General features: G+C 43.2%; 1 protein-coding gene across 7 annotated transcripts in view; it reads left to right on the top strand.

The window, feature by feature from the left end:
- SLC4A4 (solute carrier family 4 member 4) overlaps window positions 1-26,441 on the top strand; it is a 260,588-nt gene that overhangs the window by 185,363 nt on the left and 48,784 nt on the right. For all 7 annotated transcript variants that reach the window (XM_084625777.1, XM_084625779.1, XM_084625778.1 and 4 more), the window contains 3 exons: window positions 3,562-3,695; window positions 10,158-10,429; window positions 24,791-24,861. In XM_084625777.1, the coding sequence (XP_084481903.1) occupies window positions 3,562-3,695; window positions 10,158-10,429; window positions 24,791-24,861 (477 nt within the window). The remainder of the gene's footprint in view (window positions 1-3,561; window positions 3,696-10,157; window positions 10,430-24,790; window positions 24,862-26,441) is intronic.

Genomic DNA, 26,441 nt, shown 5'->3' with positions numbered 1-26,441 from the left:
GGGCCTGATACTCCGAATCAATGTTTATCATCACAGTTTGTATTCTTTGACCCAGAAAAGAATAGCAGATATGCAATCTTTCTTTGGAACCTTGCATCAAGGTTTTTGTTTCTAAGAAAACACACTATTCTTAACTACAGCCATGTTAAGGAATGTTGAGGAAAAGAAATTCCAGATGTGTTGGAATCCATGCCGTGGGCTGTGATGCTCTTGTTGTAATTAGTGCTGAAGGAGAGAAGAGGAGTTAGTTGTACAAATGCCATTCCTTCTGTTGAGAGGAATTGTATCATTCTCACGAGCTGCTCAAAGGAAATGGACAAAGACTCATAAATTCCCGGGACCCCTTGTAATGGCCGTCTGCTTTTCAAGGAGTCTTGCAATAACTTGCAGGACTGGGCAATAATGAAGTCAGAGAGTGCAGCCAATAATGCCTGCTATTAGCATCATTCTAGAGGCTGGACACGTTTTATCTGTGGAGTCATTCTGAGGGAATAACAGTGGAGTCCCATGTTGCAATGGTTACAATTAGTGCTCAGAGTATAACCACACTGTAAAGTGGAACTATGAATGAGACATACAAGCGAGGTCCTAATCCTGCAATAGGATCCACTAAGGTGAACAGTCCAATTGCAGGAGCTAGACCATGACTGCTATTTATGTGGGCAGGGGCAGAGATGTCATGATGCTTGCTACAGAGTTGAATATAAAAGCTAAAGAACAGAATTGCTTTATAACTCAAGTAGACATTATTTTAATAAGAATCTTCCAGGCATAAGAATATTTCAGAATTTCTATTTTCCAGTTTAAAGAGCAATATATTAAAATAGCTCTTTTATGAGAGGCCCTGAAAGTGTTTCTAAGTTTGGGGTTGTTTTTTTTTGTTCTGTTTTGTTTTTGGGGTGTTTTTTTTTTTGTTTTAAAATTTCCAGTGCAGTATTTGTAATAAATCAAACAGCTCCATTTTAAAACTGTAATCCACAAAACTGGAAACTGTAGCTCCTTTTAACAGAGTGCAGAAATAAAATAAAAACTGGTCTGTAAAAGCTGCAGTTTGATCTCTAGAATAAGTCAAAGGTTTCTGTGTTCATCCAAGAAGGAAAAAACCTATGTCAGAGTGAGCTGATTCCAAATGGAAGATCTTGTCTGTAACTCGGTGGTGGTGGGAAGTTTTTGTTCAGCTGTGTTAGTGCTGTTTCATCAGTGAACTGTGGTTCCTCCTGTCATTGAGTCCCTCTCCGTGGTAGTGAGGATATGAATTAGGTAGCATATGGCACAAGCGATAGCCTTGGACGTGTGCACTAACTACCCTCTAAACTATGAAAAGGAGGTGTTGAGGAGGATGGAAAGGGAAAGTAGGAAGTAAATCAAGGCCTTCTCCAGTGAGTATAGAACCATGCTCTGTGACGTAGAGAGGAGAGGAGTGATGGTCTTGTGTTTAAGGCACTAAACTGGGACGCAGAAGATCTGGATTCAAGTCCTGGTTATGCCACAGACATCCTGCCTGACCTTGGGCAAGTTCCTTAATCATTTCGTGTCTCAGTTCTCCAGCTATGAAATGCAGATAGTAATACTTCCTTTCCTCTACCCTTTATCTGCCTTGTCTGTTTAGACAGTACGCTCTTCAGGGCGGGGACTGTCTCTTACTGAAGAGAAACCTTGCTAGAACCTTCTAGCAACCTGTCTAAGCTTCAGTTCAGTCCTGGCTAACGTGGCTCTGCTTCCATGCTTCCAGTGTGGACACGTTTTTTAAGAATAAATGAAAAGAGCCATTGATGAGGACTACAGCAGGCAGGGGCCTAAACTGAGCTTTTTCTGAAAACCTTCCCAAAGTGGCTGTGGTATGAGCAGCTCCACTAGTGCTCGCGGCGGTGGGAGCAAGAACTGGCTGCTGATGCTCTTGCTGCTGTGTCACCTTGGCCTTCTCAGAGTGGGGTGAAACAACAGAGTGGCTAAAGAAAGCTTCTAGCTGGACTACATTAAAGTTCCCACCATTGAAGAGTGGGATATTTTCAGTGTACTCAGGGCCACCATTATAAACTTCTACCCCAGATCAAATGGTCGTGTGTAAAACCCCTTCCAGACACACCATTACTATTGGGTGTAAAATGTCATGGATAAAACTTGGCAAAACATTTAAAAGCCTTGATAGCAATAAATTACTCCATTGAAATACAGTTTGGGAAATCACCAGTTACACTAAGCCAACTCCACACCTGTAGGGAGTGTGACATTTTTAAGTAATGTCCATACATGTTGCAGATGAACAATCTTTGATCACGGATGTGACAAAATACATTGACTTTTTAAAATTAGTTGTAGTCACATAATGGCATAAACAATATCCTTCTATTTAAGAAAATCTCTCTCTTCTTGCATAGTTCAGCATGGTACTTAAGTAGCAATTTTCATGTGACATACAAATATTTTTGTCTGGGAAAAAAATTATGAATACTCCTGCTTTGTTTCTGAAAGGAATATTAATATTTTTTAAAAGTAGACTTAAATACCATGTTTTTAGTCCTTGGGACAGTGGAAAGAAAATGTACTTTCAATTAAAGACAACTTTTTTCCCTATAGTTGTTTTTTAAAAGCTCATACGTGCAAGTGTATATATGGGTGGGGTTGACCTAACTCTGCTCCCGGTGGTGGCTGAGTGCTTTTTCCAAATTCCATACAAACAGTAGGTTGTATTGTCAATAATACTGTTTACATTTTATTTGTAAACAAAACCTGTCACTAAAGTTGTACTTGTGCTTTGCATTATGAAAAATAGATATTGTTTAGTAGTAACTTACATGAAAATCCAAGGAAATTTCTATGGCATTTATCACTCCTCAGTTAGGCTGTTTCATGACATGTACCAAAGGAAATGATGGAGACCATAAAATGTGGCATGTATTACTTTCTGATGACATCTGATGAACTTAGGTCTTAACACTTCAATGCTGTATGAGTTAATCTTGTTTGGTTTGAGTCTCACTCGTTAAAACCTGTTGTTATGAAAAGAGGAATCTGCTTTTCTTAAACCCATTTCTTTATTTGTAAAATATTCTGCTCCACCACAGTATGGGCTAAGCTTTGTAGAGTAACCTCATTGCTGTAACCCTGACACAGTTTTGTTGTTCCCCAGCCCTGTTGTACCATGTTTAGAATTATGTGTATTGTGAAGCACCTTGCAAAATAATGCATTTGGGCTCTGTCATCATGATGTGGGAGATTGCCAATGGGATTTGTGCTCCTACATCCTTCATGCCCTTTTCGAACGTCTCTGCGGATAGCAAAAAAAAAATGCTAAAACCCTGGGTATCTGCAGTAACCACAGTGGGGTGTGTTGGGTTGTTGATTGTCACAAATAACTAAAGATTTTATGAAATCCGTAACCGAAGGCATGAATTTATGCTAGATACCAGCCCTCAGATGAGACCTTAATCTCATGCCCACCTACATACAGTCTGTAGGTATCTGATATAACCCCACACCTGCTTGCATTCATGCTTACAGAAGGGAGAATGAAGTGACGTGTCCGTTGAAATTAACATCTGTACTGTATGTTTGCCCTAGGGCGTGCTGGAGAGCTTTCTGGGCACAGCAGTCACTGGAGCGGTCTTTTGCCTTTTTGCTGGTCAGCCACTCACAATTCTGAGCAGCACAGGACCTGTCCTTGTCTTTGAAAGACTCCTGTTTAATTTCAGCAAGTAAGTAAAGGGGGAGAGGAGTGTTGCCAGTGCTAATACAATGTTAGCTGGGAATGAGATTTTTAAAGGGGGGAATTAAGTGCATTGAAATTGAACATTTACTTGTGTGAGGGTGAGAGAGCTGTAAAATGGGGGCTAGAATTTTCCAAAGTGCCCATAGAGTTCCACTGAGATTTGGGTGCCTAACTCCCTTTTGTTCCTTTGTTAATCTCAGCCAGCGTCCGATTACAAGAGACATTTTGCCGAGCTATAATGAACTGGACAAGATGGCAGTGCATGGTATTATTGACTATAGTGGAACTAGAGTGGTTGGTACAGTGGGCTTCCTTAATCGCTCTGTTGCTCAGAAAGATGAGCAGATTTCTCCATACGATAAAGGCAGAATCCCATTCCATGAATTTGGTGGCAAAAGTCTCATTGACTTCACTGGCAGCAGAATTTGCCATTAAACTGGTGGTCCATTGAAAGTGGCTATTTATATATAAAAATAAAAGTATCCCTGGCATGCACAGATATTGTCACCAAATCCCCTGGATGGGATTTTGTTGCATTAAATAGCTTTGTTTTATCTACTCTGAATTCAAATAGGGCTTTTTCTGTGAAATGTTTAGGTGCTACCCTAATATAAATAATAAAGTCCACAACCAGATTTACACCCCTTTGTGTTAGGTACTGGACCAACACAGAATTTTCATTTGCTATTCCAATAAATAATACCAGTAGCATGACATATTGGGAGATTGCTGTTCTAAAGTAATCAGGAGTACACTTCCTTACTGTTAATATTACCTGCTGCACTGTTGACATTTTTGATGCCATACAAAATGGGAGTGTGTTAAGTTAAACAGAACCAACCAAACCACATCTGTTTCATCTCCCCATAAAGAAAGAACCCACAATATTATGTATTGTTAAAGATCTGAATTTCAAAGTACAAAGACATTCAGTGTTAAGAAAATAGTGGGTTCCCTCCCAAAGCCATTTGTAATGTGGGACAGCTGTTTAACTGATTGTAGTTATACATGGAAAAGGCCTAATAGATTTTTAAACTGAACATGGCTGTAGATTGCAATAAGAAAGGAGGCATAAAGTGAGGTGTCTAGGTAGCTAAAGCGTAATTTCATTACTTCCTTCATTATATCGAGGTTTCTAGGGAAATTAACCTTTGTGGATTTTGAGTAATCTCGCTTGATAATTCTAGCTATTTTCTGGAGGCTATTTTAATTAAGATGATCTAATATGTCTCTCTTCTACACAACCTAGAAAATATTAAACATGTTTGTATATGCTTTTGAGATATAGTAATGCTGCCATGCAAAAATATATTTGTGATCTATCTACGGAGTTCTGTATGATGTTCATTTAGAAGTGGGATGAATCCACTTGATTTCATCATTAACCTTACCACATTTGTGGTGTTGTGACTGTGTCTGAAAATAATATGATACAATTTAAATGAGGGCCTCAAAGCACGGCATGATCTCAGAGTCTGTCTCATCACATTTAGCAGTATTTCAGAATCATTAGTGTTTGAAGCATGTATGATCACCCACTGTTTTCAGCCTCTGTGAGACAGAGAGCCAGATATATTTCAGCACAGTGAGAAGTTTAGTAAAACATAGTGTCCATTCACCCTTTTGTGAGTTCAGCCATCAACTTTTGTTCTTTCCTGCAGTAACTTTCCCCAAAGCTTAGTAGTATACAACTGTGCAGTCATACAGAAATCATTAGTGCAGGGATCCCATGTGTTTCTATAATACAAGCACTATTGTATGTGTTAAAATTCATAATCCGTTAAATTACCTCCCCAAACTCTTTTTGTTATCGAAAGCTTGTTCTCCTAAGTCCTTGGTTCTTACACACCACAGATTTAGGGCTGGTCTACGCTAGAAGCTGATGCACCAGTGCAGCTGTGCTGCTGTAGCGTGTCTGGTGGAGACGCTCCCTGCCGATGGGAGAGCGCTCCCGTCAGCATACGAAAACCACCTCCATGAGAGGTGGTGGCTATGTCAGTAGGAGAAGCTTTCCAGCCGACCTGGCGCTGTGCACACCGGTGCTTAGGGTGGCATAACTTACATTGCTCGGGGGGTGGCTTATTCGCATCCCTGCGCAACGGAGGTTATACTAACACAACCTGTAGTGTAGACAGGCCCTTAGTTGTGGTGCTTCCTGCTGAGGCACTGAAACACCAAGTTTATTTTGTAGGGGGAGGAGGAGAAAATCCACGTTCCTTTGAAAAAGGGTCATAGATAAAATCCACAGCTATTTCTGAAGCTGCCAGTTTCTTCCCTGCCTGGCAGTGTGAGAGGAGCTCAGGTGACAGAGCCAGGTCAGCAGGAAAACCAGTGGATGCTCTGCCTGGGAGCTGGGCGCCAAACATAAGCGGAGTGCTCCCTGCACATCCTTTTCTACAGGGGGAAACTCCCCTCTCCCCCCCACCTCCACCCCGGATTCCCTCTATCCACTGTGGGTCTCCTGCCTCTCTCCCTCATACAGCCCAGCCCTGCCAAGAGGAGAGAGGAGATTAATCCTGCGGCCCATCTCTTTATCTTCCTGGAGCATAGGCAGCAAGATGCAGGAGAGACTGGTGTGTGTGTCGAGAAATAGATTAGATGGGCAAAAGCAACTCCTTTGGACCCCTGTAGGAGGAGGAGAAGGGCATCCTCTCCTTTCTCTTTCACTGGTGTAAATTAGGACAACACTTTTTGGTGTCACAACATGCCTCTAGCCTAGATGATCTGATCCAAATCCAGGTACTGTGAGCAGCAGGAATAAATAGGAGGTACAAAATATTGCTCTTTTTCCCTTAAAGAGGAGGTGGTTTTCAAACTTACTGTGACTAAAATCTTTTGGTGTGTAGTAGTGGGATTTATGGAGAGCCACTGCCACGTGACAATTGCAGTCATACGCTGACTTTTCAGTACTTCATTTCAGTTCTTCCTGCTCACAAGAACATCCTGTATAGTGGCAACAAAATTAGAAAGAATTCCATGGACCGATGCACAGAAAGTTCAAAAGTCCTTTGTGGAAACCACGGATCTACTCCAAACAGGCATAAATATCAGCAGGCCTTCCCAAAAGATTTATAGAAGGCAGTGTGATCAAGGTCTTAATCTACAGAAAATGTCTGCATGGTTGCTTTCTATGGAGATATCTGAATTAGATGATATTTCATTTTATGAAATAAGTTTCTCTCTTCTCCCCCAAAACCCACTGTGATTAATCAAGTAAACATTAGAAAACTGGTGTGAATAAGTCAATTGGTGGCATGAAGTAAAACAGATTTAAAGGAGGAAAAACATCAGAAATGTGTCCCTTTTCAGTAATGGGGCCAGATAAGTACCTCAGTATCTGAGCCCCTCATAATCTTTAATGTATTATCTGTCCCTAAGGGTACAGCAGCACGGAGGTGTAATTCCCAGCTCCGGTAGAAGTACATATGCTAGCGCCTAAGAATAGCTGTGTGGCTGCAGCAGCTTGCTGGAGTAATGGACCCAGAGGATTGAGCAGAATTGCACTTGGGAAGCTAGCCATAACTGCGGTGGCCACGCTGTTATTTTTTAGGTGCTAGCTGGGAATTATATCTCCCAGCTGCTGTGCAGACATACCCTTAGTGACTTGCCCAAGGTCCCACAGGAAGTCTGTGGCAGAGCAGCGAATTGAACCCAGGTCTCCTGAGTCCCAGCCTAGTGCTCTGACCACTGGGCCATTCGCCTTCTCTATACGTAGTCTCCAAAGACACCACTATAGCACATTCTCTGTAGTTGGCTGCTCTTTGCTAGCCCTTCAGTTGCCCCTTTTTGCCTGTAGAGAGAGACATGGACTCGTGCTCTGAGCAGAGGACCAGGAGCCAGGAAATCCTGGGTTCTTATCTGTGCTAATTTTCAGGATTGCTGAGCACCAGTAGCTCAAGCTGAAGTCAGTGAGAGGCTGCAGGCGGCTCTGAATATCTGGCTCCTAACCTCTCTCTGTCTTGGTCCCCCCCATCTATAAAATGGTGATGAGGGTAAAGTTTACCTCACAGGGGTGCTGTGAGGGACAATTAATTAATCATGGTAAAGTGCACTATGCTTATTGTTGGCGGAGTTTATGAGGCCCTGTGTTTAACTTGTTGGTACTTCTCTGGCTGTGAGCCCCAGGCATGGAGTGGGAGAATGGTATGCAGGGAGGGGAATTTGCAGGGGACACTGAGCCCAGGTTTATGGTATAGGGGTGTGGGTACAGGGAGTCCCTGAAATAGAGAGGGGTGGGGGACTGGCACACAGGGAGCTTGTGGGGGTGGACATTGGAGGGACACAAGGAGCCCCAGTGTATGCAGTGAGCTTGGCTGCAGAAGCTGGTGTGTGATGCCCAAGCGGTGCTGGAGGGCTGGCGTGTGATGAGGAGGGCTGGGGCTGTATATGCCATGTTCTGTTCAGACTATGCTGGGGAATTCTGTGCTATGATTGTGGGACTTTGGTTACGATTTACGTGCATTCACCCCACAAGGGCTATTTGCCCTTAGAAAGGCTCTGGGGACTATTTCTGGGGACTCTGAAGCAGGGAAACCAAGGCAGGGAAACTGCCTGTCATGCTATGGCCTGCTGCAAGGGGACATGCCAGTCAGGCCTACCCTATAACTATTCCCTTGTGTCCGTCATCTGGTGTTGAAAACCATTCAGCTACTAGTGTAGATATGAGGAGAAGGCATTTTCAACACGGTTACACAAAGTATAATGATGGTCTATCCACATAGGGGAAACCTTCTAAAGGGTAGAACCCAATGCAGCTAGGTCCATAGAGACCCCGTTCTTCCAGGACTCTTGCAGTCTTACAATAATGGAGTAGAGGAGACAAAACTGTTTAACATTAGCAGCTAACCTGTTTTCACCATGAGTATTGCAGAGTCCAGGGGGGCCCTGTTGCTGACAGTCGGTGTCAGCAATCGGTCATTTTCTTAGCCTACACAGGTCCTAGAGATTAGCTTGACAGTGATCTAGTAATTTCCCCATTCCCTTCACTTTGAAAGTATCTTCTCGTAATGCTGCCCTAGACTGTTCTTTTAGGGTTCTGGGCTATATGTGAAGTGAGTCCTGCATTCCTAAGGAGTCCCTGAGTAGAGCTCCTTTCTTCAAACGACACGAAAAGATTTTTACCTGTGTTAGAGGCAAGCTGAGTTTTTAAATCCCCTTTTTGAGATCCTCTCAGTTGCACTTCTCTGGTGCAAGTTCCACTACCGTCACCCCTTAGACTGGGTCGGTGTGTTTGGTACCTGTAAGTCCAGCAGCTGTTCCAAGTGACTCGGAAACAGCTTCTTCAAAACAAAGTGTTATTTTATTCACCCAAAGGCACGTAGCAAGGAGAGGGATAAAACAACAGAAGGCCTTTGCCTGGATCTTACCTAAACTTTATTCTTTTCTTGCAAGTTTTGCATAAGTTTCACTCAGTCCAGACCCCTGTGCTCCTGGCCTGGGAGAATCAGACAGCCTCTGTAGCAGTCTCTCTCTCTCTTTGTCAGAGACTCATCTCTAGCTGCTGCGTGCTCACCTCCTCCCTTTCTCAGCTAGGGTTTTTAATGGTTTAGGGCCTCTTTGATCCTAGGCTCTGGGAAAAATTAACCTCCTGCCTCGCTGGAGCCCAGTGGGTGGACATTTCCCAATTAATAGCTCCCCCGTTGTTTCCTTTAAGATTTTGGCAGGAACTTATCTTTGTTGTTGTTTTTGTTTCCTATTTGCTTCCTCCTAATAGCCTCTTTTGATTAATTCCATGCAGTTAGGCAGGATAATATTAAACAGGTACACTGAGGTGTCTATGATAGTCATAACAAATACTATATATAACTCCTTTGTTCCCCACAATTTGCAAGCCCTGAGTTCAGACTTGTGTATTTCTTCTTTCGATAATATGATTGATTTTTAAAGGAGGGCAGGTCCTGCATTCCCTTCGCTGCTGCATGGGAAACTCTGAATCCTGATCTTGATATTTATCAGGGAAGTTAATTTGCAATTGGTTTTCTAAGATATGTTGTAAACTTTGGGCCTGATGGTCAGCTGGTATAAACTGATGTCAGTGGAGTGACACTGATTTTCACTAGTTGGAGGATTGACCTTTTACGCCTCCGTTTATATTTTCTCATTGATCTTCTGCAGTGCTAAACCATGTTATTTATTCTAAAAGGCACTTAAGGTCACCTGTAATATACAGCAATGGAGGTTGAAGCAAAACTGAACAACCCTAGATGTTCAATTGATAACTCAGCTGTTAAACTAAACCCCATCATTATCACTGGCTAAAAAAATACAGAGCCTACTGGTTTAAGTGTTACAGGAATTACTGCTTTTTATATACCCTAATAAACTCAGCTCTTAAAATCCATACATTTCCCAGTTTCACTTTGGGAAGTTCTCTAACCCTTTATGGAATTATCCAGCCTCTAGTATTTTTTTCCTCATTGTCACCTATTTTAAAACACTTGTTTTGCAGAGACCATGGGTTTGATTACTTGGAGTTCCGTCTCTGGATTGGCTTGTGGTCAGCCCTCCAGTGTCTCATTCTGGTTGCTACTGATGCCAGTTTCCTGGTCAAATACTTCACCCGCTTCACAGAAGAGGGATTTTCCTCCCTGATCAGCTTCATCTTCATTTATGATGCTTTCAAGAAGATGATCAAATTAGCAGACTATTACCCAATCAATTCCAATTTTAAAGTGGACGATATCACAGTTTACTCCTGTGTCTGCATGCCACCAAAGCCAGGTAAGAGAATACCATATTAGCTCATTGACTTTCAAATATAGGCTCTCACTTGTGCACTGTCTTTCTGTCACGCTATCACTGTGACATCTAATTTAACTGTTAAATTCACCCTATGCAGATGAAACCAACACAGAGGGCTGAGCACCATGTAAGTTCCAGTAAAGCCCTCTATTGAGGCTTTAAGCGGCACATAGGTCTTGTGAATTGCACCCTAAGTGCTGATCTAAAATTCTCTCTAGGCCTGGCATCTGAGGGCCATCATGTACATCATTACCAAAAAGGGGAGGTGGTCTCCTGTGTTCTCATTCCTTCACACATCCTTAGTTTTGAATGACATTTCTCTAAAAGCCTGGGAAAGGACAGAAAGCGATCATTACATCAACAGGCTGGGGACACACAGTCTCTGTATACACGGCACCTTTCTTCCAAAGTGCAGGGGATTGGCTACGCAAGGCTGGTATATGAATAAGAGGGGTGTGTGTGTAATACAATATTTTTACGTAATAATTGTAGGGGATCCAGCCAAACAGTTTTGCCTGTTACTGTAGAATGAGTGTAGTGCAGATGAAGTTTTAATAGGCACAGATTAAAGCTTGGAAATACAGGTGGAAGCAACCAGCTGAAAAACCGCAAATACGAACAGGATGCTTTAAGCTGTGTGCCAGCTTTCTTCATTATGGGTGAGTTAGTTATTCCTGAGACATTTTAAACAATGACGACTGAGTAAGAAATTTGGCATATAGACAAAGTAAACGGAGTGTTACAGCATTGTACCTGCCAGACAGGAAAATAATCAGGTCAGTGCTATCCATGTGTCTGCCACGGGTTGACTGTAACTGGATCCATTAAAATTATGTATTTGTTATCCATTAAATGTAGATCTGTTAAGGGTGGGATTCTCAGAAGTTCTCAGCATTGGCCCAGCTCTGCTCCCATTAAAGTCAGCAGGAACTTTATTATTTATTCCTCACTGGGAGAAGTGAGGAAGTTGAGTTAGGCCAACACTGAGTGCTTTTGAAATCCCACCCTAGACAGACAGTATTTTAAGATGTCCATTTAAATGACTTAGATTTTAAATTAAACGGATCCAGGCAGAGTGGGGAAAGGAAACGGTGCAACTGGAATCTGTATGTGAGTCTGTATGTTTGGGAGGGAAACCCTCATGCTTATGTAAAAACAGAGATTTGTGCCTGGAAATGTGACACTAATCCTAGCCTTTGTGGGGGGAGAGGAGGGGTGGTAGTGTTTAATTCAATCACAGTCATTAAATCCTGATTTTTAGAATTTCCATTTCACCTTGTTTACGTTGTAACCATTATATTTATTGTAGAGGAAAAGGCAGAATAAATGAATTACTGGTCTTTGGGGACAACTGTAGTATGTGGTTGCTCACATCACCCCCAGCGAGATTTCCACACCAGACTCTGGTGAAATTCAGGCTTTCTTTAATTCACGAGTGGCTGTGTGCATGTGGTCTCATCTTAGCCCTTACATTTTGGTACACACCCTAAACTCACTGCGTAGTTCTGCAGTCTCACATCTTGGGGAAGGGCTGGTGTGTAGGAGTCGACGCTATTGCCCGATTCGCTTCACAACGGTGAATCAGGCCCTCTGTCTGGCTTGATCCCATGCGTCCATGTTCCGTGTTGTTAGGAGCACTGAATTCACACAGATAATTAGGTATGAAATCCTGGTGCACTAAACAGTGTCTATAAAAATTCCGTCAAATACCTCTCCATGTTTTCTTGGTCTCCTAACTTGCCCAGGTGTGTTATTTCCTTCGGGCTCCATTGCACCTTTAGGGCACAGCACTGCCCCAGGAAGAGCACTGGAGGCATTCTGCCTCCCACAGCTCAGTGCGCAGGGGAACTCACAAGCTGCTACGTGTATTTAAGAGATGTTGCATATTTCCCACCCCTTATGCCACCTGTTGTGTAGGGGGAACGGAGCCCTGGCTCTATCTGCCTGCCGCCAGGCACCATGCTTCCCTTTTTGATTGTCTTGGATAAAATCCTGTTTCTCCATGAGCACACAGAAGCTAGCCAGAACTAGCCCACAGCTAGAAGAGTATTCTCCACATTACACCAGTCAGAATGATCTATAGGTGGGATTTTCAAAAGCTTCTAAAGGAGTTAGGAATCTAACCTCCATTGACTTTCAGCGAAAGTTGGGCATCTAACTCCCTTAGGCACCTCTGAAAATCTCATCATATAACCTTAATGCTCCTTGGGAGAAAACGGAGACATTATTTTGAAGGAATCCAATTGTTTTTATGGCCAGCGTATTCTTATAACAATAAAAACCAGGTCTTTCATCCCAACATGCTTTCCTAGCAAAAGAATGTGGTCCTTGAGTAAATAATATTTTAACTGGCAGATTACTTGTTTTTCAGCACCAGGATGGTATGTAATGATGTAGCAACTGCACACAGGGAGATTGTGACATTTTGAACCAGGAAGAAAAGTTATAGGAAAAGAATTAGGAAAATCTCATGAACAATCCCCCTCCCCCCCCCCCGCCCATTCCTAGCATTAGCACATTCCTTATTCATGGGACAATCTTGGAATTTCATGAAGGATACTCTCTCATGCTCCTCCAGATTTGCACATCAGTCCATGTAAACGCCTGTAGGACATTACCAAGATCTGCATCAGAAAGATAAGGCCTTACCCTTCTGCCCAGGTATAAATGGAGACAGCCAGTCCTGACCACGGCTGTAATGTGGTTATCTCCATGCCGTCAATAGTTCAGTCAGACCTGCAAATTATGAAATCTGGTACAAGCATCAGGCCCTGCCCCTTCACCAAGATGTAATCCCTGCCATAGCTTCTGGTTGATTCTCCAAACCTGCCAGTGTTGTCTCAAGTCTTCTCTGGATTGAGCCTCCATCTGCTAATTCTCATCCATATTCCTCTACACATTGGGTCAGTGACTATAACACGCCTGCTGGATCAGCTGAGATTGGAGCCACAAAATTGGGTGTCACCAAAGCCCCGCTCCTGATGTTCCTTGCTCCCCTCCCCTAATAGCCCATCTAAACCTTGAACGAAAAGGGTGACAAGACAGCACCTGTGGTAACCCCCATCAGAGTGCTCTCGGGGCGGATGAGCAATCTCTCAGTATAATCTTCTGGGATCTCACAGCCTGGAAGGACGGGAGCCACTCCTGCATATACCTGCTGGTAAATCTAGAGTACCCGAGGGACCGCTGTGTCACAGGGCTTTTGCTGGAATGTTGGGAGTGGAACAAATCCTGTGATTCAAAGGCTAACAGCGTGTGGGGGAAGGACTGGAGAAATTTCCCATATATAGCTGTGGTGAACAATGGAAAGGAGAAACATCATCTAGAAGGAAGAAAAAACCTGGAGCAGATTATTTTCACACTAGGCTCAGAACAAGCTGGGAAAGTAATTTGCAAGTCTTGTTCCTGGAAAACAGTGTCACATGACAAAATTGCCCTCACAACTGGCATTAACTGGCACCCTTTTAGGTAGTGTCAGCCAAAGGGCCAGGGGTTAAGTGGGCATGCCAGCTGCGCTACTCTTATCTCTCAAAAAGAAAAGGAGTACTAGTGGCACCTTAGAGACTAACCAATTTATTTGGGCATAAGCTTTCGTGAGCTACAGCTCACTTCATCGGATGCATTCAGTGGAAAATACAGTGAGGAGATTTATATACACACAGAACATGAAAAAATGGGTGTTTATCATACATACTGTAAGGGGAGGGATCACTTAAGATGAGCTATTACCAGCAGGAGAGCCGGGGGGACGGACAGATGGATGACGGGACCTTTTGTAGTGCTAATCAAGGTGGGCCATTTCCAGCAGTTAACAGGAACGTCTGAGGAATGGTGGGGGGTGGGGTGGGGGAATAAACATTGGGAAATAGTTTTACTTTGTGTAATGACACATCCACTCCCAGTCTCTATTCAAGCCTAAGTTAATTGTATCCAGTTTGCAAATTAATTCCAATTCAGCAGTCTCTCGTTGGAGTCTGTTTTTGAAGTCTTTTTGTTGTAATATTGCGACCTTTAGGTCTGTAATCGAGTGACCAGAGAGATTGAAGTGTTCTCCGACTGGTTTATGAATGTAATAATTCTTGACATCTGATTTGTGTCCATTTATTCTTTTACGTAGAGACTGTCCAGTTTGACCAGTGTACATGGCAGAGGGGTATTGCTGGCACATGATGGAATATATCACATTGGTAGCTCTCCAATACCACTTTCTACAAGCCATTACCCTCTGATCCCACTGAGGGTTATCAAAAGAAACTACAGCATTTGCTCAAGAAACTCCTTGAAAAAGCACAAGAACAAATCCGCACAGACACACCCCTGGAACCCCGACCTGGGGCATTCTATCTGCTACCCAAGATCCATAAACCTGGCAATCCTGGGCACCCCATCATCTCAGGCATTGGCACCCTGACAGCAGGATTGTCTGGCTGTGTAGACTCCCTCCTCAGGCCCTACGCTACCAGCACTCCCAGTTATCTTCGAGACACCACTGACTTCCTGAGGAAACTACAATCCATCGGTGATCTTCCTGAAAACACCATCCTGGCCACTATGGATGTAGAAGACCTCTACACCAACATTACACACAAAGATGGACTACAAGCCATCAGGAACAGTATCCCCGATAATGTCACAGCAAACCTGGTGGCTGAACTTTGTGACTTTGTCGTCACACATAACTATTTCACATTTGGGGACAGGGTATACCTTCAAATCAGCGGCACTGCTATGGGTACCACAGCATGGCCCCACAGTATGCCAACATTTTTATGGCTGACTTAGAACAATGCTTCCTCAGCTCTCGTCCCCGAATGCCCCTACTCTACTTGCGCTATATTGATGACATCTTCATCATCTGGACCCATGGGAAAGAAGCCCTTGAGGAATTCCACCATGATTTCAACAATTTCCATCCCACCATCAACCTCAGCCTGGACCAGTCCACACAAGAGATCCACTTCCTGGACACAACGGAGCTAATAAGCGATGGTCACATAAACACCACCCTATACCAGAAACCTACTGACTGCTATTCCTACCTACATGCCTCCAGCTTTCACCCAGATCACACCACACGATCCATTGCCTACAGCCAAGCTCTACGATACAACCGCATTTGCTCCAACCCCTCAGACAGAGACAAACACCTACAAGATCTCTATCAAGCATTCTTACAACTACAATACCCACCTGCTGAAGTGAAGAAACAAATTGACAGAGCCAGAAGAGTACCCAGAATTGTCACATGAAGAAGTCACCTACTACAGGACAGGCCCAACAAAGATAATAACAGAACGCCACTAACCATCACCTTCAGCCCCCAACTAAAACCTTTCCAACGCATCATCAAGAATCTACAACCTATCCTGAAGGACAACCCATCACTCTCACAAATCTTGAGAGACAGGCCAGTCCTTGCCTACAGACAGCTCCCCAACCTGAAGCAAATACTCACCAGCAACCACACAACAGAACCACTAACCCAGGAACCTATCCTTGCAACAAAGCCTGTTGCCAACTGTGTCCACATGTCTATTCAGGGGACACCATCATAGGGCCTAATCACATCAGCCACACTATCAGAGGCTCATTCACCTGCACATCTACCAATGTGATATATGCCATCATGTGCCGGCAATGCCCCTCTGCCTCATTGGTCAAACTGGACAGTCTCTACGTAAAAGAATTAATGGACACAAATCAGATGTCAAGAATTATTACATTCATAAACCAGTCGGAGAATACTTCAATCTCTCTGGTCACTCGATTACAGACCTAAAGGTCACAATATTACAACAAAAAGACTTCAAAAACAGACTCCAACGAGAGACTGTTGAATTGGAATTAATTTGCAAACTGGATACAATTAACTTAGGCTTGAATAGAGACTGGGAGTGGATGTGTCATTTTACAAAGTAAAACTATTTCCCCCCCACTGTTCCTCAGACGTTCCTGTTAACTGCTGGAAATGGCCCACCTTGATTATCACTACAAAAGGTTTTCTCCTTCTCCCACCTTACAATGTGTATGATAAACACCCATTTTTTCATGTTCTGTGTGTATATAAATCTCCTCACTGTATTTTCCACTGAATGCATCCGATGAAGTGAGCTGTAGCTCACGAAAGCTTATGCTCAAATAAATTGGTTAGTCTCTAAGGTGCCACAAGTACTCCTTTTCTTTTTGCGAATACAGACTAACATGGCTGCTACTCTGAAACTACTCATATCTCTGTCACTAGGCCTTTGGGTCAGGTCTGAGGTACATTAGCAGAGAGGTTTCCACTGGCCATATCTCATTTATTAAATAGCTTGTTTAGTACTTCAGTCTTGATGCTGGCCAATTGGCACCTTTCAAAAGCCTTAAATTGATGTGTGATTTCTCTCTCCCTCACACGTGTGCACCCCAAAGGGAGCGTTCTCTTTTTTTCTGAGTCTGTTTATAAAAAAAAAAAAAAAAAAAGGAATACATTTGCATTTAAATGAATAGTTTTCCAGCTCAGCGGCTCATTGTGGTTACTAGGAGAGACCTTTCCCCTGCAGCTCAAGAGTCTGCAGCAGCAAAGTCATGGGGGTGTGGGCAGGGAAGCACTACACAGGAAACGGTACATTTTCAAGGTGTACAGCCTCCTGCAGTTTGCTTACATGCTGTGGCTCACTGTTGACTTTTCTGGGGTGGGCGTGCTTAAAAACCGGAGGATGATTAAAGGAAAAGCGAGAGAATGCGTCACTGCAGTTTCTCAGGGTTTGTTCATAGTAAAAGTGCTAACTCGTCCCCAGTGTGCCATATTCAGAGAGCTGCATGTGACTTGAAGAGGTTATATGTATCCAGGCCCCTTGTACTATTTAAAGCATAAATGGTTTTCTACAAAAGAAACTGCCTTTTTTTAACCACAATATCTGTAGATCTGCGTGCTCCATGCAGCGTGATACACTATCCTGCTGAATTTCATTTTTACTTGACTCTGTCAGTCGTTTGAACGCACTAGCTTGAGCAGTTCAAACTGGTTTATACTGCTGTTTGGGATCACCTATGAAAGACACACAACCATAGAGCGTTGCTGGAGATGTGCGCCTTGGAATCAAGAGGGAGACATGCTGTGCAAAGGCAGGGTATGGCGGGACACCCTTGCTTCTCCTCATGATCATAGAATATCAGGGTTGGAAGGGACCTCAGGAGGTCATCTAGTCCAACCCCCTGCTCAAAGCAGGACCAATCCCCAATTTTTGCTCCAGGTCCCTAAATGGCCCCCTTAAGGATTGAACTCACAACCCTGGGTTTAGCAGGCTAATGCTCAAACCACTGAGCTATCCCTCCCCCTGATATCCCCAGGACAGAATTCCTGTCAATAGGGCACCTTGTAATAAGTAACCAATGACAAACAACAGATTGTTTAGTTTTCTCTTGATGCTTCCTCAGGGGCTGTCCTGGGCATTGCAGTCAACTGGCTTTTCTGCTTGAGAAAAGTTAATATGTAGGCTAGGAAGAATTCAACCTTAATTTCTTTTATCATTTTGACTAATATTGATATTTATTTTTTCAATTTTTATTGATTTTACATATTCACAGTTGTGGGAAATTACGGAGGGGTCAGACAATTGGGGGCTCAGACAATTATTTAATGACACTAAATGTCTAGATTCAGAAAGAAAAGGAGTACTTGTGGCACCTTAGAGACTAACCAATTTATCTGAGCATAAGCTTTCGTGAGCTACAGCCCACTTCATCGGATGCAGAAAGTTTCAGATTCAGAAATTCAGAGATTCAGAAAGTTAAAACTTGATAAGCATTAAAACATTAAATCGTTAACATCACGTTAACATATGCAAAGTAAATATCCTTACATCAAATTCTAATAAGTTCTCAAGCTGCATTTTTCTCACTTTGCCTATCTGCAAATTTTGATGATTATCGATAGAAATATTTTTTCTTTTGCTGGTTGTGGGTATGTCCGCACTACGTGCTGCTTTCAGCAGCGTGTAGCATACATACGGGTGTAATGCCCCTAGCACAGGTTAATACAGCAGTGTAGACCATGAGGCACAGCACAGGGGAGTAAGGACATGCCTGAAGGATGTGCTTGAATACGTACCCTACATAGCTCTCTACTTGCCAGAGCCATGTCTCTCTGTCTATGCCATTATTTTTAGCAGTGTCTCGCTTGCCTTTTTTCAGCTAGAGCCCTTCTCCACCGTAGAGAGAGACTCCAGCAGTGGGGAAAGGTGTAGTGTAGAGGTGTATGGTGAAATTGACGTTATCGACATTTACCAATAAAACCTAATCTTTCCAGGTCTCTTAATACGTATGACAATTGTGCCTCTAGTCTCACGGGGGCAGATCCTGATACCTATGATGAGTAACACTTTACACTGCAAGTAGTTGCGCTGAAGTCAGCAGGGTGACACGTGGAGTAAGGTGCTATTCAGTGAGAGTGAAGAGTATTGAAAACGGATCCACAGTAATTTGAAAAAAGGAGCCTTTTGTAAATGGAAAAAATAGGCATGAGATTTAAAACTTTCATTTTGTGAAAACAGAATTCCGATACTTGGTTGCTTCTATAAAGCCACTCGATAGGCATTTTATTGCTTCCCTTCCTAGGCTTCAATTGGTAGTATTGATATGCATTTTACCAATGAAGAAGTTGACTACAGAGAGATTCAAGGTCAGTTTCTGCCAGCCTTATGGTATCTTTCTTTGTGAATGATCCCATTGATTTCAGTGTGACTACCCATGAGGTGCTATTTAATAAGAATTAAAGTGGCAGGATCTGCCCCGAAGGGCTTTGACCAAGACTACTTGGCTAGTCATTAACAGAGGAGGGAGCAAGCCCAAGTCCTGGCTCATGGTTCCCTTCTGTAACCGCTACTGACAGCATTTTCCTCTAGACAGCCTTACTAATACCAGCTAAAACAACACCATAATCGTCCTGTCTTTAATCTGTGTCTGCTTCCTTTTAAAATTTGTCATAAATGACACCACTGAAAGGTGTTTAATCCTCTTATTTAGTCTTTATGTAACACAGAAAGGGTAGGTTACAAAGGCAAAAGGTGGCATGGTCACAGATGAATAGTTTGTTTTAAGGAACGCTTGATGCAGTCTCGGCTTTCGTTTGTGGTTTCCCTAAGCTTTGCACCCCTTTTGCTGTTCCTTTGTCTATTGCAAAAATGAACCCCAGGTCACTGTAAACCTTCCTGCTTAGTATCTTTAATACTAAGTGAAAGTGAAAAGCAGTGCAGTCATGGGTGAAGTGCAGCTGAAAACCCACAGTGGGGCTGCTGTTGAGAGGAGACATGCAGAACAGGAAGGGCCAGGATGCAGGTTTTTGAAGATCTAGACATTTGCTTATCTAGTTTGTTTCTTTACTTTGAAAATGTATGTGTATATGGTGATAGGATTCGCTCTGTACCACTAGGCTCATTAAATGTAAAAGGTCTGACTCTCTATTGTCCTGCACCTTGCGTGGTCACCTATACCAGCGCAAAATAGGTGTGAAATGCTACCATTATGATTTTGTAGCATTTTACACCCACTCTGCACTGTATCAATGACTGTACAAGGTGCAGGGCAATGGTGAATCATGCCCCAAAGCAGCAGATTACGCCTCTCTTACTCATCCAGAGAGTTAGGTAAGTGGATTTTTCACACCCGTGAGCGATGCAGCTTTGTCAATGTAAGTTTTCAATGTAGACCAGCCCTTACTCTGCAGGAAGTTCCTCCAAATTCAGTCTAAGGAGGAAGGTGCAACTCAGCATGAGCAAGGGGATCAGACTTTGGCCCAAAGTAACTTGGAATCCTGGTGATACTATCAGTGTCTTCATAACACATCTCAGGGCTATAAAGCCTCATGGCAGAAAGTATCATAAGCAGGACTAGGACACCTATTAAAATACTTTGTTTTGTCAGCAAAAAACTCAGTCCCCCTAATCTTTACCTTAAGCATCAGAAGATGGAATAAAAAGACAAATGGCAGATTAGCTAAAAGAGATTCCTAATTCTAGGGGATTTTGTGTAACTCCGTAGTAAGTGATCTCTTCCCAATGTACTTTCCTATACATATAGAACATATCAAATCCTACAGGGAGTGAAAATACAAAAGGGTGATAAATTGCCAGTGACTGTGGTGTTGTGAGGTTTGTTTTTGTAAAGTAGGTTCAGATAAGGTTTTATTGACTCTGTAAGTAGTCAGTTCAGCTGATGGTGAGAGAGAGGTCTTTGCTCATGCTGAGATTTATACTTTCAGTTGTTTTTGTTCTTGTTGCAATTAAGATTTGGCTTCAGAGCTGTTGAACCAGTGCTATGTTTGCGTTGTAAGTTATTACATCCTGCTCTGCACATGGCAGCTTCAGAAGGCCACAGAACAAGATTTCCATGGAATTGTGTCTCGGACCTTTTGGCAGGGCGTTTCCTGCAAAGAGCTAACAGGGAGTTTCATTGTCATTGATTTTTCTCCTTCACCATCCCTGTACTCTTCTACCTACACTTACGGCCCAAAAAATCCCCCCGCCCCCACCCCCCACCTTTTAAACTAACGCCACTTGGAGCTAGTAATGGTACGTCCCATTCACTAAGATGCCCCTGTTAGTTAGTTGACGGGGTGATTGATGTTTAGCCTAGAGTTCTGCCTTCAGCACACATAGCTGATGCCTCATGGCTGCCTGTGCTCTGTTCAGTTGGCACAGAGCCTGCTCACATGTTGGGCAGGCTGTAGCTCTTGGGGGTCCTCTACGTCCCAAACAAGGACTTGTTTTAGGTGAGCAGGCTGCATTATGCTGCAAGTGACGTCTCTTCTGTGGAAATTTCCCCCATATGGTGGCACTGAAACCTTGGCATACCGTGCCTACCTTCACAATGGAGGATAGAGAGATGTCTCTCACCGCAAGCATGATTGGCCTTGCTCTAGGGGACGGAGGAAGAAGGCGCACATTAAACCAAAACAAAGCTGTTGAAATTGTCTGCACGATTTTTGGTACCTTGGAGTCACTGCATGTCCCCGTACATGAGAACTGCCCTTCAAGAGCTTGATCCTCTCACTTGACCAGTCTGGATATTGTACAGAAAATGTGCCCCAGCATGTAATTTGGGGGGTGGGCAGGTTGTGGGGAGAGCGGGAGGTGGTGTTTAAAAAAAAACCCGTTCAGTTCCTGGAGGAAAGGAAGCCAGGCTGGCCTTGATGCTCCTGTGCTTCCCCCTGATTGTCGAGGCAATGTTCAACCTTACTGCTCTTCTGGACTCTGCTGCTGGGCAAAAAAAGGCTCCTTCCCTCTATGGCTAGCTCTGAAGCTGCACTCCATCTTGACAGACGCAGCCCTGAACACAACCCACCTATGCTACTCATGACCTCCTTGCTTGATTACTGCAAAGCCCTGAATCTGGGAATGAGTAGGGCTGCTCTGAGGAGGCTCCAGCTAGTTCAGCGTGTGTCTGCCTGCTTGCTTAGGCCTTACGTGGAGACATGAACGCCACCACTCATGCTCCAGACTGCACTGACTGCCACAGAAATTTGGATTTAATTCAGTCTCCTGGTTTGGGTCTTCCAACCACCCAATAGCCTTGTGTCCAAGTTATCTCCAGCAACATCTCTCCAATAACAGTGTGGTCTTACTGGTACCACAACTGCAGTCATCAGGAACAAGAGAACTATAAACAGGGAAAGTGAGAATGGCAAAAGCAGGAAATAGGGGTTTCTCTGTGGTTAGCCCATAGCTGCTACTAGAGATTAGAATAGGCTTGAATTTTACCATGTTCCAGACTCATTGTAAGACCCATCTCTTGACTATAGCTTTTCCCCATAACTACCGCCTCAGGGAAAGAAATGGGGAAGAAAGAAGTGTGGGGCTGGATGAGACTCACTGGAGGAAACAGAGCAAAGACAATCCATTGCTATGTATTCAGGGATAGGAGGGAGTAGAGGAAAGAAATGCAACATGTTTCTTTTAGATGTTGCTGGCTTTGTAAATTTTTTGTAAGGCTTCCCAGTACCACAGTGATGAGCACAACAAACAGGTAGGTAGTGAAGTCCTTCAGGAATGAAGCCTGAGTGGATATGAAGAGTGTGTGCTGTGAAAAGGGGAGAGGTTTCTGAGTGGTGGAGCGGACTTCAGGTTTACAAGATTATAACTTGTTGGTTTCAGTTCAGTGCAGTCCATCAGTGCTGGCCTTCATCTTAGGATGTGACAGTGCAGTGGTAATTGTTGAACTCTACCTTCTTGTGTGTTTCTGCTCAGGGGGAACAAACTATTCTGTGCAATAGACCTTCTACCTGGTATGTCAGGTCTGCACATAGGATTTTGACATGATTGGAGATGCTGAAAAAGGAACTGTGGTGCCCGAAACAATGCTAGAAGAGGCATTTACTGCATATTCTGTAGTGCTGTTGTTGAAGGAGGGAAATATTTCATGTATTCATGCCCAAATCCTCACTACACATTTCTTGATTGGTATATTTTTCATGATTGCATTTCATCCCCACTACCAAATAGGTTTGAATTTGAGATACAAACATGTTTCCATGCCAGACCTGTATCAATAGGGATGAAATATGATCCTGATGGAAATCCGGTTGCAAAATCTGGAGTAAAATTTTAGGGCAAGAATACATGACATTTCGCAAGTAGGAGGAGGATAACCCACTTGTTGTGGGACTGGAAATCTTCTCTAAATGTAAATATATCCCTTTAGTTATATAGTCCACCTTGCTCTCATAGTGCTATAAAACAAAATCATACCTGTTTAGTTTCTATAATGCAGTACAATTTATACAATGCCCTATTTTAATGTCATTGAAATATTCTTATTGATGATAAAAGTATTTATTCGAGTTTTGCAAAACACTGAAACGTGCTTGGAAGGCACAATCCCCTGTCTAAATGAACCTTAAAAACCCAACTGACTTATGATGCTACAGTGGTACAGTTCATAGGGTAGGGTATGTCTGTGGCACAGTGAGAGGTGTGAGTATGTTTCTTTACCAAGCTCCTGGCTGGTATTATCGACTGCTCCTTTATTTATTTTTTAGACTTTAACAGTTTTATCATGTCATGTAGCCACGAGGTTTAAATTTGGAACAAGTGGGAATTTATGAATTCTGAGTTTACAATGAAATACCAGTGAAGCTCCATAGTCTTGTCACGTGAAAGCAAAGTAATCCACTGTGATTACTTTTTTTATTTTACTGTAAATGCCACAAGCAGTTGTACAGTTTTAATTATGAAGTGTTACTGAGGTTTCTTGTGATGCTATATTTTTTAGGCCATGTCTTCACTGCAATGTTAGCGCAAGCTATGACTTGAATTTTCCCCCTAACTTGATGCCTGTCCAGTCCCCACTCACAAATTTGTTTCTCAGATTCAGGAGTCCTTTAAGCTCAGCTGTCCTGGCAGTGGGGGGAGCCTGGGGGAGGTGTGGAAGTTGGAGTACTGCTGATGCTCAAACTTCTCATGCTGTGGGGATGCAAGAGCTCGAGTTACAAGTCATTATGCAAGGTAGCCTGTTTCCTCTTGTTTTTTCCTACCCCCCCCCCCCCCCCCAAGATGTTCTGGTTTAACTTGGATTTTAACTTGAAGAGTGGTCAGTTTGGATGAGCTATTACCAGCAGGAGAGTGAGTTTCTGTGTGTATGGGGGTGGGGGGATGTGAGAACCTGGATTTATGCAGGAAATAGCCCAGCTTGATTGTCATGCACATTGTGTAAAGAGTTGTCACTTTGGATGGGCTATCACCAGCAGGAGAGTGAATTTGTGTGGGGGGGTGGAGGGTGAGAAAACCTGGATTTGTGCTGGAAATCACTTTAGATAAGCTATTACCAGCAGGACAGTGGGGTGGGAATAGGTATTGTTTCATATTCTCTGTGTATATATAAAGCCTGCTGCAGTTTCCACGATATGCATCTGAGGAAGTGAGCTGTAGCTCACGAAAGCTTATGCTCTAATAAATTGGTTAGTCTCTAAGGTGCCACAAGTCCTCCTTTTCTTTTTGCAAATACAGACTAACACGGCTGCTACTCTGAAACAACTCATCAGCTGCTAATCCAGTCACTCTGAGACGCTAATGAAATCATTCTGTGTCCTCCAGTGTCATTTTGCCATCTGGTTGCTCTCATTTGAGCTAGGCAGCTCCAGTGGAGTAATCTGAGTGAACTAACTCAAGCTAACTGTTGCAGGCAGGCAAGCCTTTGGGACTTGTGGGTCATTTGTAAGCATTCATTTGGGCTAAGAAGACAGCAAATATTATTTGCTACTACTTTAATAAATTATCATAGTTTTTTAACATCTTAAATTTGTTCCCATTCTTAACTGTTTAAACACCACGTTCACAATGCTTCGTTTTCTGTCTTCTCTTTCAGATAATCGTTCAGTATTGAATGAGACAATGGCAGCGTCCGTTGATTGGCTGACCAGTTCCCCTGCTGAGAAGGTAAGTGAGGCTTACAGGAAAGCAGGCATTGAAAACCTCAGTGTGCTATTCAATTATGTGTTTGGAATAGATTGACACCTCTGCACTACTGGTGCTTTTTCTCCAAAAAATGGATTAAAAATAGAGGGGTGGTTTCTAAGCAACGTTCTAGTCCCATTGCGAAGAGCCAGAGAGGGAGTTATTCCTCCTTTTATTAAAAATAATCAAACCACAGTCCCATACTGGATAGTTACTCCTCCATTGTTTTTCCAGTCTTGCTTTGGGAACATGTGATGTATAACCTGCTGTTTGTGACCGTGGCCTTGCATGGGAAAAGGTGTTACAGGTGTAAGTGAGCTTACCATCTCACTTTCTCTCCCATAACTGTGATGCCGTGGATCCTGTACTTTACAACTGAATTTTATTTTAAGTATTCCTCTTATGTGTAGTGCCATTTGTGCACCTATGGTAGGTGGTTTGCCCACAGAGATACTCACTTCTTTCAGCAGCCTTTTCAGCCACTAGCAGTGCAGACATAGGAGTATAGGTGCATAATTTTACAAAATATATTATAATTCTGGATACCCCAAAAATTTGAAACGCTGGTGGAACTCACAAGGTGTGTGCAGACTTAAACAATTTTAACTGCATGATTTCATGTCACTTCCCTCTTCCCTGTCCGTTGTATGTTTATTGTCCATCTTAGATCTTAAAAACTTTAGGGCAGGGAGGTTGCCTTTGATGTGTCTTTATGCCTTGCTCTCCTATGGTGCTATGGAAATAGTTTGGATGCCGTTAATATCCTCACAGTGTTGTTACCTTTTGCCTAATTGGTAGTATGATGCTGTTCCCTATGTTAATGCTGCTGTATTGTTAATTACTTGCAAACAGTAGGCCCCATCCTTGTGATTGGGGCTGGTCCTGCTTTGAGCAGGGGGTTGGACTAGATGACCTCCTGAGGTCCCTTCCAACCCTGATCTGCTAGGATTCTATGACTGTGTAGGTCAGCACTTGTGCCCATGAGGTCAATGGACTCCTTGTCGCCGGAGGGACCTTCCCATGCAGATCTGATCAGAGCTATAGTTCTAAAGATGTTAACCTGGACCACTGTACTAGTTCTCTCATTACAAACTTTAATTTGCTGTAGTTTGGGTACAAGAGAGCTCACACGGGAGGCAAACTTTTGGACGAGAAGGAGAAAAGAAATAGAACTTGGTGGTTTCAAACTTTGGTTTGGTTTTCCGGAATGAAGACTAACTTGGGGTTTAAAACAGAAAATTATACCTAAGAATGCAAAGCTGCTGGCTGGATTTTCTTTATTATTATTATTTTGTTTGTATTACAGTAACACCGAGAGACCTCAACTGAAATTGAGGCTCTGTTGTGGTAGGCACTGTAGAAACACATAGTGAGAGACAATCCCTGCCCTAAAGTGTTTACAATCTAAATAGACAAGACAAAGGGTGTGTGGAGGGAGGAGACAGAGTCCAAGTGACTTGCCCAAGGATACCTAGCCGGTTGATAGCAGAGCCAGGAATAGAAGCTAGGTCTCCTGATTCCCAGCTAGTTGCCCTGTGCACTGGACTACACTGCCTCCCTGG

This window comes from Lepidochelys olivacea (genome assembly GCF_965140295.1).
Source record: "Lepidochelys olivacea isolate rLepOli2 genome assembly, chromosome: 4".
Classification (NCBI taxonomy): domain Eukaryota; kingdom Metazoa; phylum Chordata; order Testudines; family Cheloniidae; genus Lepidochelys; species Lepidochelys olivacea.
This window is presented reverse-complemented; position numbering and strand designations above follow the sequence as displayed.